General features: G+C 41.1%; 1 protein-coding gene across 1 annotated transcript; it reads right to left on the bottom strand.

Moving 5' to 3' along the window:
• Window positions 1–276: 276 nt before the first annotated feature.
• On the bottom strand, window positions 277–11,049 carry FAM221A (family with sequence similarity 221 member A). Its single transcript, XM_036379182.2, has 7 exons — window positions 10,838–11,049; window positions 9,146–9,319; window positions 8,439–8,629; window positions 5,672–5,878; window positions 4,749–4,859; window positions 4,003–4,091; window positions 277–2,334 (listed from the first exon to the last, which is right to left on the bottom strand). The coding sequence occupies exons 1-7, from the start codon at window positions 10,891–10,893 to the stop codon at window positions 2,272–2,274; spliced, it is 891 nt and encodes a 296-aa protein (XP_036235075.1). The 5' UTR covers window positions 10,894–11,049; the 3' UTR covers window positions 277–2,271.
• Between the last annotated feature and the right edge of the window lie 7,403 nt (window positions 11,050–18,452).

Below are 18,452 nucleotides of genomic sequence, written 5' to 3'. Positions count from 1 at the left end.
TTTTTCATGTATAGATACCAATAAAGTTTCAGAAAAAAAGTAGTATGCAAGTACTAAGAAGTCAAAAACATGCCTTCTAGTAAGGAAAGCAAGTTTCTTTTGCTTGGACATCATCAACATGAGTGAAAAGTGGTCAGAACTCCTAAGCAGTATTTAATGGCATTGATATTTTTATGATCCAACCTCTTTTCCAACTAAAAAGAAATACCACTAAATAAATGTAGTAACTTTTTTATATCCTTAGAGTGGAAACAGTAAATAAGTTAAAGCACAGAATATTTTTTAAATTACTTTAATAAAACCAGTTTTTGATGATCAAAGTACAGTTTAGTAGATCTGAATTTGGCAGAGCTAACACTTAAAACAGACAAATATTGTCAACTCAAAATGTAAAACAGTAAATTATTTCTTAGAATGTATGCTCCCAGTATCAAAAGGAACACAAATAAAGTTTTTCTAACTATTTGTAACCTCTCTCTTTAACAATATTTTGCTGTGAGAAAGCTGACTTCTGCAACACACACAGACGTTTCCAGAACTGCATTCCCCAATGGGTATAGTAACAGGGATAAGTGGGAAACTAGAGTAAACTTCCACTATTGTTTATAATAATCTCTTTGAAAAATGAAAAATTTTTTTTTTTTTTTTTACTTTTCTTTATGAATGTTATTTGTATTTGTTGATTTCTTATGATTACATTTATTGAAAACCCCATTTATTTTCAAGACCAAGCAGAGGATGTGTAGAATGGATTGCTTGCCAGGGCCAGAAGAGGGAGCCCAAATTAGTACTTTCATTTATTAGGATAAAGCAGCTTGTAACTGTAGAATTTAACAGCAAAGGTGTTTTTAAAACATTAATTAGAGACTTTGATGCATTACACATTTAAATTAAAATAACAGATTAGTCTCCCTGATTGGCATCTGTAGTAATGGCAGTATAGGTCAGAGTTAAAGGTAAAAAAGCACTCTTAAAACTGAACCTTCACACCACAGGTGATATCTGAACAAAACCCAAGTTGCCCTGCAGTAAATGCCTTCAAACTCACCTCTTTTCCTTTGCCCATCAGGCACATGGAGGCATTCTCTCCAATGGCAAAAAAAGCTTTGCAGGCTTTGTTCTTGCTGTAAAGTCTCAGTACACACACCTCCTGTAAGGTCTCGTCTCCAGTCCAAGAGACACCTCCAGGTATTTTTAAGAACAAACTGACTTACACCTCTCTGTTCTCAAAGCACAATCTGTTAACTCAGGCTCTGCTTTTGCCTCCTAAGCTGCACTCTCTGCCAGTTACTCTGTACCAAGTTCTTGCTGTGCTGCTTTGCTGAATTAAACCACCACACATTCACTAAATTTTGTATTTTCCTGTGTACTACCTTTAATACAACATAAGTTGCCATAGCTGTGAATATGGACAAAGGAAACAAAAGCACATCTCCCTGAGGTGATTCAGTCTGTGCTGGATTAGACATGATGAATCTCTTGGATAAATAAGTTTGTACCAAACAGCATGCAATTATTGCTTTACATGCTATAAATAACATACCATTGCTACTTAAAATTTTCAGGATTTTAGTGTAATAATTGTTATGGACAGCAACAGACAAATAGAATTGGGGGAATAGTACCAACAGAGAAATCTGGGATAAAGTATACAAGCAAGATCCCTTCAAGTAGCTCATAAGCATGGAAGTTGGTTTGCAAGTCTATAGAATATCATATTTAAAAAAAATATTTATATGATGGCAAGAACGGAGCCTACAGAAGTGTGAGAGAAGAAGGGTATGTTTCAATCTTATGTCAAGGAGATGAAATCAACAGAAAGTGGAAAAAGATTTAAAGAAAATATTAAAATGTCAATATTAACAGAACAAATCTCACCACATAAAATCCATAACCAAGATGAGTTTAAAGGACTCCACAAATAAAGAAAATGTATCATAAAAGTCTAAGATATATCTTTTCTTTGCCCTCCTACAACCTAATACTTAAATACAAGGTTATTCTCTCAGAGCTTAAACCCTCTGACCTACAACTCTCTAAATATGCTTCTCCATTTTCAAAGAAATATCTTTGTAACAGTTCTGGAGATTAGAAACACATTGATTAAAGAACCAATTTTATTACAATGAGATAATTAAAAATTAATTTCAGCAAAGGAACAAAGCAACAGAATAAATAAATTAATAAATACAGATATGCAGGTAGGCACAGAGAAAAATAATCAATGCAATAATGACCATGTACCAAATAATAAATATTTATTTATTAATCTCATTCCTTCTTTGATGGCACTGGATTCCTCTCTTTCCGTTTAGCAGCCTTCTCCATTTTCAGCTGTAACAAAAAAAGACACAAGCAGTGGTTCAAACACTGGTTTGCAAATCGGCTAACAATGCAGCATTAAATTCCTACATCCAGTCACAAATTTACCAGGGTGCTACATGCAGTGGAGAAAGGTACACAACATTATTATCCCAACCCAGCACTGCTCACGTTGCACCAGGAGACAAAGGAGCACTTCCATGGTGCTGCAGCTCCTCCCCTACTGAAAGCAGGCTGCCTTATCTCTGGTAATGGCAGCTCAGGTATTTGGGTATCCCTCAAGGCCAGTGTGTCTGAGGAACGTCCAGGGTTTATCTCCATGTCAATGAAAGGTGGAGCAGTTTTATTGCAGATGTCTAACAGACACAGTTAGATGAACCAGCACACATAACACCACACGGGAATGGTGCTGAACCTTCATCTCAGAGCCTCCCTGCTGACCCACAAGGCCATGACTTCCTCCTGTAAGATTTTTTCTACACAACAGGATCTTGTAGCATTGTAAAATTCATCAACACATACACATTTCACTCTGTCATTTCGTAGTAAGACTGTTTATCCAAACAAATACATCTGTTGGTTTTAGAAGCTACGATTTTTCTCAAATACTGCTACACTAGTGAATGAAATCATATTTAGAGCAATTATATAAAAGGGATATGGAGACTTTTGCATCCCATCTAACACATACACTGCTAGAAAGAAAGAATTAACATGCTTTTTCTCATCATAAAATAATATCAAAAGGAAACAAGACCTCATTGGGATGTCTACAAATTAACTTACTGCTAAGCAAATGTTGTTGGTCTATACAAAAATGCATTTTAAATCACCTTTCCCCCTTTGGAGGCTTGAGGTTTTTATCAAAAATTTCTACTAGTTTTTGCAAAGAAAATAAAATGTCGGGGGGAAAAAAGAAACAAAGAAATTTGAATTTCATGTTTTCTATGAACCACTGTAATATTTGTAACATCTGTCCATATTTTCTGATGATTTCCAAAGCAATGAAAACTATTTTCGATTTCACAAGGCTAGAACAGCTTTCTCTTTAACAAAACCTTGTTGCAAGCCAGCAAGCAAAATAGCAAAACAGTTTCGATTTTACAAGTTAATTATGCAACATTGCTTTACAAAAGAATTCATAAACAGTCGAGACATACTTCAGCTGAGATGGTGGAGCAACAGGGCTAATGTGAATAACCTACACCACAGGGCATTTAAACTAAAAATAGTGTGGTGGAGGAGGCACCTCTAAGTGAGTGATACAGATCATCTAAGAAAGACAGACCAAATTTAGCCAAACTTACACAGACAGTCATTAAAAAAAACATATATATGAGCTTCTATAAGTGAGGTAGCAAACACCTAGTCCTAAATGTCAAAGGGAGTTTCTGTGACTCTGCGTTGTTGTTTCTTTCTGTCACATAGTAAAATGTTTTGGTTTTCTGTAATAGAGAGTTACCCTCAATTAAAATCTGCCTGGTTAAGGTAAATGCCATCCTACACATGACTGACCTCTGAAATCCTGTAGTAGCTCATAACTGTATTTTAAAATTTATGTTAAGAATTGAGAAGGAATTATATAACGCGTTTTTATGCCACCTAAATCCTACATTTATGGAGTTTATATATCCTCTTGTGAAAGTGTATTTAAATTAAGCAATAAATGTAATAACTTGCCCGTTCTTGATAGCGTTTTTCAAAGTAAGCCATGTCATCAGCTTCTGATTGTTTTCCGTGAGAAACTTGCCCTGTGGCACTTGAACTACCTGAAAAACAAAACATAAACAGAAAACAAAACCTTTTTTTTATTAATGATACTTGCTGTTCCGTTAGTTATGTTTTACATTCGGCAAAACCAATTTAAAATGGGAACTCGCCTTTATAGGCAAGTACAAAACAGAGCATTTGAGACCAAAGAGAAACTTTTTTAGTCTAGGCTTGCACCTACTATAAATTGTTTTAAAGGAGTTCAACTGTTATATTAATTGGTACATTTTTGTACTAAATAAGGGACATAAAATAAGTGTAAGTGATCCATAATCCCACATAAAAAAAGCTTTCTGGCACAAGGCAGTTTCACAGGATTGTGCTGAATATGTACAACACATTCAGATATGATGAGTTTCTAAGAGAAATTAAGAATTTTAAAAACTGATCCAATGAATACAGGACACCATTGATGGGAAAGATAACAAGCACTAAGAAAAAAATAATTTCAGGTAAAACATACATCACAAGCAAAAATAACAAGTGTTAAATTATTCTAAGCATTTGAATAGTACATTGATATTATATAACTTATCACACAGCAAAGCTTCAATATTCATTTTAATGCCCTGAGCATCCTTCAATTAATTAATAAAATCAATTAATTATATATTAAGTTCTTTTTATATAACAGTATTATCCTATTTGTACATCACCTGCTATTTGTGGCATGGATTGAGCAGAACTTGAAGGTCCCTGAAATGCTTTTAGAAATGGATGATCCATGCTAGTAATGGGGGCTTCTAAAAGTTCAGCAGAGGGAGCACCTGTCAGAAAATAAGGTGAATGGAAACAATAATTAACTCCAGGAGATACAGTCCTAATACACATGCTGGGGTCAGAACAAGGTTACAGATTTATATCTACAACTATCAGTGCAGACCCCATAAACTGGAGTTAACAAAAGCATTACAAGAATGGCTTCAAAGGCATTGAAAAGCTTTGTTTCTTCAATCACTACAGTAATGTTTTAGTTTCTAAACTTCAGAAAAATCCGGGAATCCAGTTCAGAATTTAAAAAATAAATAATGGGTACGTGGCAATAATAGATAAAACAGTATTTCAGGACAAAACATGTGGATTACTAAATAACACAAAATTACAGAGCAGAACAAGTATCAAGACCGACTAACATGTCTGTTAAAAAGTTCTACCAATTCTACCTCTTATTTTTCCTGCTGAACAGCTATTAACCTTTGAGTTTGGAAACAAAAATGTTGTGAATATATAACCAAAAAATACCTGGGCAGTATTAGGCTAAAGGACTAACATAAATAGAACATGGAAGTACTAGGTTACAGGAAGAATTAGAAGTTACAGGTTCTCTCTAAAGGATATGCTGCATTTCAAGAAGAAGCAACTGGATTGAACATCAGAATTGTTGAAAAAGAGTTTTTTATCAACTCACTACAGTGAGTAGGACAATGTGATCCCTTAAAACCTTGAGGACAGCTGAAAGGAACAGTCTTTCTGCAGTTCTACTCCTATTCATCCAACTTGCCTTCAGACTTTGAAACTCTATTTTGATTTAGTACTTTTCAAAACTTAGGTGGAGAATTAAAATTTCAGCTGCACATACCTATTCCACTGTCATCAAGCCTCATGTAGCCTTCTGCTAGAGAGCTAAAACCAGTCAGTCCTCCCATGGCAGCGTAAGGAACATCCTGCCCCACAGGCTTTCCTTGGGCTAAGCGCTCCTCCTTGGTTTCCACAACTGTTTCGTGAGCATATGCTGGCTGACCACAGGCACAGGTAAAGCAGCTATGAAAGCCTGAACACTTGGAACCTGAGAAACAAATAAATGAGTGAGATGGTGATGGGATTTAAGCATCCAGCTGTATGAAAAGGCGGTATAAAAGAGAAAGGATGACTCCTGGGATTAGATCATGAGGGCTATCCAGTCACAGGATCTTCCTGAGCCAAGTTTCAAGCACCTCTGAGGATGGAGATTCCAACTCTCTGAGCAGTCTGGACCAATACTGGATCAGAAATTTCTTTTCTGATATCTAACTGCATTTCCTATGTGCAACTTGTGTTCATCGTCATTAGCAACATGCCTCTCCGTCCACTTACAACAAATAAAAAGAAAAGTTCTGACACTGGGTAAAGCTGACAATCTGCCAGCATTTTGGCAGCATTCCCTCCAAAGGTGTATAGCACATATCAATGTAGCAGGGTGAAGAAACTTTATATCACAATTTATTACACAAATCACAATTTAAATATCTTTTAAAATTAGCAAAATTTTCTCAGAGACTGTGGAATAGAGAAAATAGAGACTGTGGAAGCAACAAAATGGGTTCTACACAGGAGTATCATTAGACTGACTTTCAGGGTTTTTTTAAGCTTCCACAGCCACAGGATGGAATTGAAATAGTTATACAAATGTTATGTGACATTCTGAAACAGAGTAAAGTGACCTGTCTGCCCTAGCTACATCTAAAACTGTCATCAAAGCCCCTCTGGAGCAATGATGTGACCAAGAAAATGAGGAAGTGATGTTGCAAATGCTTCATTATACAAATCACCCTTGTCCCAGCTCACAGTTCATTTTGTGGAGCACCATGAAAAATTTCTTTAAGTCTTTCATAATATGTTGATCACATTCTTGAAAATGTTAAAGGTTTTTTAGTATTATTTTGGGCACTCCTCAGTAACAGAACTCTATGTTTAGACACAGAATACAGTATATGCAGCATATACAGAGCAACAAGCAGTTAAATTTTTCAATTATAACTTATCCTTCATCTTAGATTTATCAACACTGGACAAGACTAATACCATTACATTAAAACAAAAAAATTCCAAAATAGAAGCAATTCTTGGCACTTCACTGTGAAATCTGTGAAGCCCTCAGAAGTGTCTGGTATTTTTGAGAAACACTAAGCATAGGGCATTAGATATATTAATATGGAAAACACCGTGTTCTATGGATTCAGTCTGAATTATCCAGCTGCACATCTAAGATTTTCACATTACTTAGTGCAAATTCTTGAAAGGCTGTCATATAGACATTTTATGGTTTATTCTGTGGTATAGGATTCTCAACCAGCAAAATCTGTTTACACTTTTTTTTCTGTACAAAATAGAGACATTCCATGAAAGAAATTTAGTAACAGTGCAGAACTCCAGCAAAAAAAAAAATCTTCATCTTACGTAATTTGAGGTTTCAAACTAAAAGATCTTTATGCATTATTTATTTCCTGTGGTTAATAATTACTGTTGTTTCAAAATATTAACCTCAAACAACTGCAGCAAAAAGCTTCTTCTTCATCCCTTCTCTAAGATCTTGCTGAAACACCATTCCATTTGCATTTTTAGACCCACAATTTCTATGTCCATGAACCACTTCGTTAGAGTGCTGGCAATAGAATTATTTGGGAACAGAATACTACTTCCTGTTGACTTGAGAAAAGACATAAAAATATATGAATGTTCTAGTCAGCTAGGCGATAGAGGAATAGAGACCAACACTTTTCTCTCCCAAACTACCAAGTTCAGGTAGAAAAGGCACGTGCATGCAGCTGGAAGTGACAAACTGCAAACAGGGTGCTTTCATACTGTCTAACTTCAGGCACCTGTCTCCATAAGGACCAGAAGCATTCAGAGATCTAAACTCCTTCACAGGACCTGGCAAAACTAAGGATGTTGTTCTAAACCCTCCTGTACAAAAGGGGATGTCTTCCTTCGCACTTTTCATCCTTTCTCGAGGATGAAAACACACATTGGTTATAAGAGGAATAGAGGATTTGTCTTTACAAACAAGCTGTGGATCTGCTGGTAGATAAAACTAGCACTGGGAGATAAAGAAACAATGGGAAGGATTCCACTGATTGATGAATGGAAAAAGTTTATTTGCTTTTACAAATAAACTTTATGTTTGCTGATAAAGGAAATTAGACATTGAAAGGTGAAAGAAACAATGGGGAAGAAAAACCTCTAAATTCCGTAAGAATTAAAAATTAAAAGGGAGGGGTTTACATTAGAGGGAAATCTTCGGTATCAGGTGTTCCAGGAAGTCTCTACCTCTCAAGTACCTCAGCCAATTGGGAAAGAGAGAAGGGAAATGCGGCCGGGAAATTAGGATTAAAAGGAGGTTGCGTCCTCCAAAAATCTGAGAGATCCCAGGGAAATGCCCCATGGCCTCTCCCTTTATTCGAATAAAGCCAAAAAAGGACTCCTCTGTCTCCTCTGTCTCCTTTTTGAACATAAACCTCTGGTGTTTGGATTAATTTTCCTAACAGAGACAAGGGCAGCGCACACCCAACACCCTGGGCAGAGCACAGGTCCCTCAGGCGCTGTTCCTGCTCAGTCTCCTGGCGAGGAATGCCGCAGCGGTGACTTACAGGAGTTGCAGGGAAAGCCGGGCGCTGCGCTGTGCTGGTCAGCGAAGTGTTTGCAGCGGCAGCGCACGGGCTGGGTGCCGTTCAGGGGCACAAACTGGTAGGACTGGCACGGGCAGCCCTTCACTCTGCAAGGCACACTGATGGGGCGCTCCTTGGGAAGCACCTCGTAGTCTGTTTTGTGTTGTTTATACCTAAAACAGGAAAAGTAATTACTTTTATAGCTTTGTTAGTATTTATCAGAGAACAACCTGAAAAGCTTACTATTCACTTCACAAGTTTTGTTTTGAAGTAGCTTTAATTGTGCTTTTTACTCTTAATTGTGAGTATTTACTTTTTTTAATTTAAGAGTAATTTACTCTTAACTGTGAAAATTCAATTAAATGCATATTAGCAGGTGGTCTTACATCTATTCATTACATAAATATCACATATCCTTATGTTTCACTTTGAGAGCACTACCAGAATCAATCAGATCTACGTTAACTCATGCCTTGCAGCTGCATTTCTTGAGACTACAAAACCATTTTGGTCTCAAAAATATATTGACATTTGCATTTACAAACAGTTGTTACTATTTAAAACCTAGTTTTCTCAACCCTTAAACCCTAAATAAATTTGCCAATGTGTTACTTTAATGTGTCTGGGAATACTTCACATTTCCCTGATTTTTGAAAACACTAAAGTGTGAAAGGAGGGAAGCTACCCACCGGTGGGTGCAAAAGCACAGTGTCTCTGGTCCCACAAGCTTACAGTCCATGCCAGTTGGTGATCTCCAGCTCACATACAACCTGTTCTGCAGCCGAGCTGGTAATACTTTTCTTTTGTACTCTTCATATTGCTCAGGAGTAAAGAGCTTTCCTCCATCATCATCACCTACAAGTCTGTATACATGGCATAAAAAAAGCCATAAGAAAATGAAGACAATAAAAGTAGATTTCTCAATTTTTTTAAAGTATATAACAGAACTTATCTGTAAATGCAAAACAAATCTTGTATTTCATATTACTCTTCTAATAATTTAAGAGAACTACAGCTGATTTTTAGAGAATATTTTTGAATAATACTCTTTTCAAAAATTTGCTCTGATGGACTGAAAACCAGTTCTAAGAGAGAAGGAAAAAATTAACACAGCAAACTACCAGGGGTTCTTTTGGAAAAAAAAAAACAAGGGTCATGTAACCAGCCAGCTCTGCCTCACACTTCTTGACTGACCTCTGGCAAGTCACTTCACCTATCTACACCTGACTGTACTGCAAATTTGTATCAGGAGATTAATCTTGGTCTAGTCTGAGTATTCAACTGCAAGCAGGTAACCCCACTGCCATCAAAGCAACAAACATCACATCCAAGTTGTCTTCTGATTTGCAAGAAGACTATGCTGTTTTCTGTAGCTGAAGTTAGTGGGGGCTGTAGCACTCAATTAAGCTATCACTATGGTCAAATTCAAGGTCACTGAATAGCTGGAACTCCTGAGCAGCATCCAAATTCTGCATTTATGGAATTAATTAAGGACAAAAAAAAATATGTAAAATATAATTGAGACTTAACTGCAGCACTTACCTATGCTAAAAGTGATTTTATTAATGTCTGTAAATATTTCAGTTATTATTTATTGGATATGCTAAAATATGCTAAACGAGTGATTCTTTGTCAAATATTCTGTGGATTTGTGCACTGCCAGCACTGTACAGCACCAGAATAATGTGCCAACACAACGCTATCATTCGCATGTCAACCCAGCCAACACCCACTGAATCACTGCACATCTTATGTAAGAAATACCACTGTGCCTTCCTCCGGTGTTTTACTCAAGGTTTTCCTAAACTAAATTAAGATCTCATCTCAGCACAACGACTGTGTTTATTTTTGTTCAGCCTTTCGAGAGAAGCCCTGACAAGACTAGCAAAGACACGCAGCAGTGTAAGGGATTTATACAATGCAAAACTTGGAACTCACGATGCACAGAATTCCTTGTACTCTGAAAGAGCAGCACGGCTGGCAGATTATCAAATAATGGTTTGAATTGGACGGGACTTTAAAGACCACCTAATTCCAGCGCCCCTGCCGTGGGCAGGGATGCCACTGGTAGGCCAGATGGCCTCTCACAGCACATCTCACGCCGCCCTGGATGCGAGGGACGATGCGTGACTTCACCGCTGACAGCCACGGCTTGCAGCACGTCCTCACCGGGACACACCAGCCACGGCACCTCCGGCCGCGACAGCGAATGGCGGGCGGTGCATGCGGCTCCACGAAGCCGCCGCACACCCCGAAGCAGCCGATTCAGAGGCGGGCATGCCTCCGGGGGGAATGCCGGGCCGGCTGCAGGGGATGCGACACGGCTGGAAACGCCCGTCCCCCGCCCCAGCGACCCCAGCGCGCCGCCCCTGTGCGCTCACCGCCGGTACTCCGCGTACTCCTGCAGGGCCTGCGCATCCACCTGCAGCCGCTCCATGCCCGCCGGGCCGCCCGGGACACGGGGCTGGCAACGGGCAGGGCCCGGCCCGCGCACGGAGAGCGGCAGGCGGGAGGCAGCGGGGGCAGGCGGGGCAAAGGCGGGGTACACGCGGAGGAAAGGCGGGGGACAGGCAGGAGAGAGGTGGGGGACGGAAGGGGACAGGCGGGGGAAGGCGGGGGACAGGCGGGAGGCACCCGGAGGCAGCGGAGGGGAGGCGGGCGCAGGCGGGCAGCTGGCCGCAGCACGCTCCGCACGGGCGGCTGAGGAACGGGCGGATGCGGGAGGCGTGTGCGGGCCCGAGAGTACGGCCAGCCCCGAGGGCACGGCCAGCCCCGAGGGCACGGCCAGCCCCGAGGGCACGGCCAGCCCCGAGAGCACGGCCAGCCCCGAGGGCACGGCCAGCCCCACAGGCACGGCCAGCCCCGAGGACACGGCCAGCCCCACAGGCACGGCCAGCCCCACAGGCACGGCCAGTCCAGAGAGCACGGCCAGCCCCACAGGTACGGCCAGTCCAGAGAGCACGGCCAGCCCCACAGGCACGGCCAGCCCCACAGGCACGGCCAGTCCAGAGAGCACGGCCAGCCCCGAGGCCAGGGCCAGCCCCGAGGGCACGGCCAGCCCCACAGGCACAGCCAGCCCCACAGGCACGGCCAGCCCCGAGGACACGGCCAGCCCCACAGGCACGGCCAGCCCCGAGGGCACGGCCAGCCCCGAGGACACGGCCAGGCCAGTCCAGAGAGCACGGCCAGCCCCACAGGCACGGCCAGTCCAGAGAGCACGGCCAGCCCCACAGGCACAGCCAGCCCCACAGGCACGGCCAGCCCCGAGAGCACGGCCAGCCCCGAGGGCACGGCCAGCCCCACAGGCACAGCCAGCCCCACAGGCACGGCCAGTCCAGAGAGCACGGCCAGCCCCACAGGCACGGCCAGTCCAGAGAGCACGGCCAGCCCCACAGGCACAGCCAGCCCCACAGGCACGGCCAGCCCCGAGAGCACGGCCAGCCCCGAGGGCACGGCCAGCCCCACAGGCACAGCCAGCCCCACAGGCACGGCCAGTCCAGAGAGCACGGCCAGCCCCACAGGCACGGCCAGCCCCACAGGCACGGCCAGCCCCGAGAGCACGGCCAGCCCCGAGGGCACGGCCAGCCCCACAGGCACGGCCAGCCCCGAGGACACGGCCAGCCCCACAGGCACGGCCAGCCCCACAGGCACGGCCAGTCCAGAGAGCACGGCCAGCCCCACAGGTACGGCCAGTCCAGAGAGCACGGCCAGCCCCACAGGTACGGCCAGTCCAGAGAGCACGGCCAGCCCCACAGGCACGGCCAGCCCCACAGGCACGGCCAGCCCCGCCCCGGGTGTTGTCCCGGCCGCGGTGTTGTCCTTACCAGGCGCGCAGCGGGACGAGGTGCGGCTTTGTTTCATGCGCAAAGCAGGTAGCTAGGTGGCAATCCACAAAAGGCTAGGCCATAAAAAACTTTACACTGTTTATTACGTTTTTAACAAAGGCATCGGCATTCATTGGCTACAAATTGCGCAATTTTTCTACTAATTAGTATTCAGCCCCCTATTTGCTAGTCGTACCTCTCGCTTGTCATGCTAATTAGTACACGGGCACAGTTCTGCCCATTTGAGTCTGGGGTCTGTTTTGAGCTGGTGGTCGTGATTGCCCACAGCTGGAATTCCCTTTCCCGCAGTCACTGCTCAGTTCTGCTGGCTTCACTCCTGGTGGCTTTCATCCAGACAGTCCATTCATTTTGGAACTGTCTTCTCTTTTCCTTAAAACAAAAAATTAGCCAAGAAATTAGCCAAGCATAGAACTTTCACAATGCAATTGCTCAACCATAACTGTCCAGCTATGGCTATTGATTAACAATGAAAAAAATTGCAAAGTTTGATTCAAATCTTGAGGCGCTCGATATCAAGCACAGGACACCGTGGTGTGCACAGACTCTCTGGGAAGGCAGTCGCTCCCTGTGCCCCTTGGGATAGACACACCCCCGGAGCAGCAGTGCCAGGGCACAGCTGCACACACCCACCAGTGCAGTGCCTCAGAAGGGCACCCACAGTCTTGGGTGCCACCCAGCACAGCACCCAAGCCCTCCCAGCACCTGCCCTGCACCCACGTTGCCCGCTGCCTCTGTTTAGACCCCACTTTTCTGGTGGGTAGGTGAGGGGTACTTTTGGCTGGTCACCAATTCCTCTTCCTTTACAAAATAAAATGTATGTTCCATTAGAAAATAAGTTTGGCTCGTAATTCAAGACTACAGGAGGCCAAATTTGGAAACATTCCTAACCAAAGATGGTTCTTAGACTGGCAACCTGCAAGTCCCAATTCCTCTCCATATGCCACAATCAATGTAACCATATTGGAACAACTCCTCCAATGTGTTTTTAGTGAATCCACCACAGGCTGCTATTTCTGACACTGCACTCTCTGTGTAAATTGACTGCTTCCCCTTGATACAAACAGACTGGCCACAAAGTGATCCAATATGTGAAAAAAAAATATATAGTACGTTTTCCTTATCCAAGCTTTAGGAAATTGGTATTTAAATTGTGCTCTGCCTGCTAGCATAAGCTATGAGCCTTCAGACTGTCAAATTGAGATCCAAGAGGAAAGGCTTTTTCCATACCATACAATGATACTTCCCTGGAGGAAAAAAATTAAAAAAAAAAAAAAGGAAAAAGAAAAGAAAAAAAAAGATACAGCAATTCAGGGATATCTCCACATAGTTTTGAACTGGGCAAGCCACCAGCATTGCAGCAGAAGGTGGTGAAGAGGAATGTCACAAGGACCACAAGGACCATGGCGATGTTTGGCTAAAACATCCCCCAGAAGGAGATGAAACAACAGGGACACTCTCAGTATCCAAATAAGGTGATAGGGCATATGGTCTGGGCATTTCTCCTGTGGCTATGCCACATGTATAAGAAATTTCAGCAGAGCAGGCAGCACTGCAACACAACATACACATTCTGTCCACTGAGATCTGAACACAAAGATCACCCTCAAAGGCAGGAAGATAAGGGAGCAAGTCCTCACTGCACTCAATATATCTTCAAGTAAGCTAGTGGAAGACAATAAAATCACACAAAAAAAACCCTGTGTTGTCAGGGAAAATCAGGGAAGAGAAAATTTTTCCTGACCAAAACATCAAAAAAGAAACAGATGGGAGAAAGGGGACCTTGAAAGCAGGATTAGAAGCTCTGCACACAGAGTTTGAACATACTGAGGAACACATTGCTCCACAGGAGCTGCACAAAACAGAAGATCTCTGAGATACCTTATCTGTATGCACATTTTGCTGGTGCCAGAGATCCCAGCACTGCCAATAAAGGGGGAGGTGTGGGGGTGGGGGCAAGAGCTCTGGCAAGCCTGGTTCACACAGAATGAGCAGAGCTCCTGTGTCATGGGTTGATGTGCCTCATCTGTGCAAGATCTTTGTTAAAAACAGTCCCCTGAAATACAGCTTGGGTTCAGAGAGAAGAACCAGGTTTTATACTAAGGCAGCTTTCAGTGAAGGGTACAAATGTTAGTCTATATGTCACTCATGTCAGTGTTTATGCATGAACTGCCAGGGAAAACTTATTGAGAGTAGGAAATCAAGTCACTTTTTTGTGAGGCATCTGTCTTATGAACTACTTCCCATTAAAAAAATAGCAGATTTTGTCCCTGGATTTCATCACAGCAAGAGTTTTGCAATACAGACAGTGTTCAGTTTATTAGCACCCAGTGCTAATAAGACTCTCACAAGATCTGCTTGGATCCAAATCTAGATCAGTAGACTTATCAGTAGACTTGGGATATGAAAGGTACTTTGTAACCTTTTACAGATATAAAAGGTACTTTTGTAACCCAGAAATGGTGTTCTTAGCTAATAAAGGTATCTCAAACACTCTTTTTACTGTCATAGCATGAGTATTGGAATACATTTTGACTATAGAAAACCCATTGCTGTCTCTCATCCCTTTGGGAGATTGTTAATAGCCAAAATAAAATGCATTAAAGATTGCTCAGAACAGATTTTTTTATTATTATTATTTTTTTGGTAAACTACCAAATAATTTTGAATAGCAGGGGAAAAAAAAAAAAAAAAGAAGAAGAAGGCTTTCTGCTACCATGAAGATGCCATGACACAAGGTAAGTAAAAGGACCAGGAATCCAGATGGCATGTTTTACCTCCTGGAGTTGTGATGTAGCATACGGATACTGCTGGCCCAAGATCTCTGAACACATCAAAGCAGGTTGAACATATGGACACATACTTACAGTACAGCTCTGTGAGACCTAAGGTGCTGCCTACACATCAAAGGCAACAGCTTAATGCTTCACAGGGTGTTCACAGTCTCTCTCAACACCCTCTGTTAACAATAAAACGTGTGACCCTTTAAATTTTTTAAGCCCTTTCAAATTTGACAAGTGCTTAAAATTATTCTCAGTGAAACATCTATAAATTGAAGATAGCCACTTCACTAATGCAAAAATAATTAATTTAGGAAAAACCTGTTTTAATATTTTAAACCTCAAGTCATCATTCTGAAGTAGTAGTCAGTCATTCTATTTCTATGGATCTGGTCAATGACTATCTGACCAGCTCTTCTGAAAGCAAGAATTTAAGAGGCATAAAGCATAACAGAAAGAGTTTCCATCAAATTGTTTCCTCCCTCCACATGTGTTATCAATATCCCAATATACTTAAAAGTAAATGCAAGCAGCACTCGCTTTTATAAACTTCTAACCATGACCATATACTATGCTACAATAAAAATTAGCTTGTGTATTATTAAACCTAGTTTACAGGACTTAAAAATGTTAACATATTTTCCTTCAGTTTTGCTTTTAGAAAACCAGAACGCGATTAGACACCAACTGACAATAAGTTGATGAATGCTACAGGGAATGTGGAAGCTCATGTGGAAACAAGGATCAATTAATAATGAAAGTTTTTGCTGGAGGTACTGACAAACACAGTTAGGAAAGTTGTAGTAATTAAGATCACTTAGAGATAAGATAATTCAGCAGCATGTGATGCCACTGGTGCTTAAGAGATGTGATTCCATGAATGTATGTAATGTGATTTTTTTTTTTTAATTTGACTTCCTTTTAATAACCTAAAGGATATTTTCAAATGCCTGTGTGCATGATTCCTAACAAACTGAGATTAGTGAAATACCCATTCAGTACCAGTCACACATGAAAAACATAGCAGAAGTCCAATTCACTTTTTGGCTGCTGTAAAGGGAAGTCTCCCATTTTGTTCTTGCCTTTGAAGGTGGCATGCTATCAGATACACTAAATTGAACCCCAAAATAGCAGACTCTTTGTTTTGTAAAGTACAAAATTATAAAAGAGCACACTTGCTAGGTAAGGAGGATCATATTTGGATTAATTGTTAATTTACATATCACCTTTAAAAATACCACATGAATTTTACATAAGAATATTTTAGACATTCAGCTAATTCAATTAGTCAGTGTATTTTGGGGAACTAAAAGGTTTTCAAGAAAATATAATAAATTAGAATGTTAAATTTTATGCAATCATTTTTCTAAATAACTTCTTGATAGAGGTACCCAAACTTACTCTGCTTCTGCATTCCCATGAATAAAGGCTGAGAGCAGCAAACAGCCCCAAAACATGTACCTGCAAAGGAGGAGCTTGGTTGCTAAAGCAAGTTGCACACATCACAAACATGATGTGGTTTGGAAACCTCTGAATTAGCAAATATTTTAAATTAAAATTCAGATCTATCTAGTCAGCTTCTTTAAATGACTGTTATTAAAAAAGGATTTAGCAGTCACTTGGAAAAACAGACAACTGTGCAATATGTAATGCATAATACTGGCTGCCAAGGATACTGATGTTTCACAACACTAAACACAAGAACCTGTACATCCTCAGCCATGTTTCTGTATTTTTAAAATTATTTCATTTAAAACAGATCAGCAAACTTCTGTGATCTCAACAGTGCATAGGCAGCTTGTTAAGAGTTGTATCAGTGTGTTTCAGAGGAGTGTCTGTCCATCCATTCATCTCAAAAGTTCTTTAATGTGGAAATGCTCAGCACTTCTTCTTCTTCACATACAATTGTGAAAAAATGCTTGGATATCTTCATTACATTAAGATTACTATGCAGAGATTCAAAACTATTTATTTAGATGAGAAAAGCAACAGAAGCGAATAAGCAAGCGAATAAAGACAATTTCCCCAAGATTTTTGCCTGCCAGGTACTTAGTTATAGAACTCAAGGGCTGTATTGAGACCTGGGCTATTTCTGTCTATTTAGACAGCAATCAATATATTCCCTTCTCTTTCCATTTTTCTTCATTAGAACTTTTGTTTGGAAGTGAACCTTGTCATTTTTTGCTACCTACATTAAGCAATCACTTAGAGGCACAGAAGTACTGCCAATTACCTAGTGAAATCAGCTGATAAACACCCATGAGGCAAATTACAGCTGGGAAAATTCAAGTCCCCTAATTTACCAAAAGATTTCAAGAACAAAACAAAAACACCCACCTATCCCCAAATCAGCAGTTGTTTATATAAGAGAGGTTATATGTCCTCCTGCCTTCTAAAGAATAGAAGAAGAAAGAAAAGGAAATAATATCCCAAACCCCATCCAGCCTAAGAACCAACCATAAGGAGATTCCATACACACAAGACTTGAATGAGGTCACTTTGGGAGGTTTTGTGATGTCATCTGAAATGGGGAAATACACAGCTGCATCATAAAAAACTGCAGCAGAAATACAACTTAAATATTACTCAGAAAGAAAAAATATGCTTGGCAACACAACCAAAAACTGTGATACTATGAAGCATTTTGGACCTGGGGTAAGTTGTAGGCTTTCTGCAGGCTTTCTTCACAAGCCCTTGGGTTCTTTACAAGACCTCCCACCTTGGTAGGGCTGCCACACCTCTCACGTGTCCTATACAGGAGGCTGCAAGCTAGAACATGCAGATGTTTTCTTACTACTGTTAACAGGAAAGTCAGCTGAGACCCTCCCTTTATCCCTTCCTTACCCTTTTTTACCTAAGTCTGCACACCTGAAGTTTAGTTTTGCCACTCTGAAAAGAACTATGTGTTTATAGCACAAAGGTTTCAGTTTATAACAAGCAAGTATCTAGGAAATAAACCAGAGAGATGGATATAAAAATCTGTCTGTCTATCTATCTATCTATCTATCTATCTATCTATCTATCTATCTATCTTGTCTGTCTATCTATCTATCTTCACACTGTCAATCTGCAGGTTCAAAAGAAGTTCTGCACAGATCTTCTTTACTCTTAGGTTAAACAGTGAAGTCTTTGCCGTTAAAGATCTAAATCAGTTCTTTTATTTTCAATTCTTTCTCCCCTCACCTCTAACCTGAGGAAAGTTTCAGGGCATTAGAATTTCAAGAGCAGAAGTCGTCAGTGACTAAGAAGGAAGAATACCAGAAAGAACACTACTACAACTCAGAGATGTACAATTTTCCAATCCAGAAACTGATAGAGGACATGTAGCAAGAATGACAAGACCATTTAATTACAAACAAACAAACCCAGGAACA

Source organism: Molothrus ater, chromosome 1 (genome assembly GCF_012460135.2).
Source record: "Molothrus ater isolate BHLD 08-10-18 breed brown headed cowbird chromosome 1, BPBGC_Mater_1.1, whole genome shotgun sequence".
Lineage (NCBI taxonomy): Eukaryota > Metazoa > Chordata > Aves > Passeriformes > Icteridae > Molothrus > Molothrus ater.
Note: the sequence above shows the minus strand (reverse complement) of the source record. Positions and strands in the feature narration are given on the sequence as shown.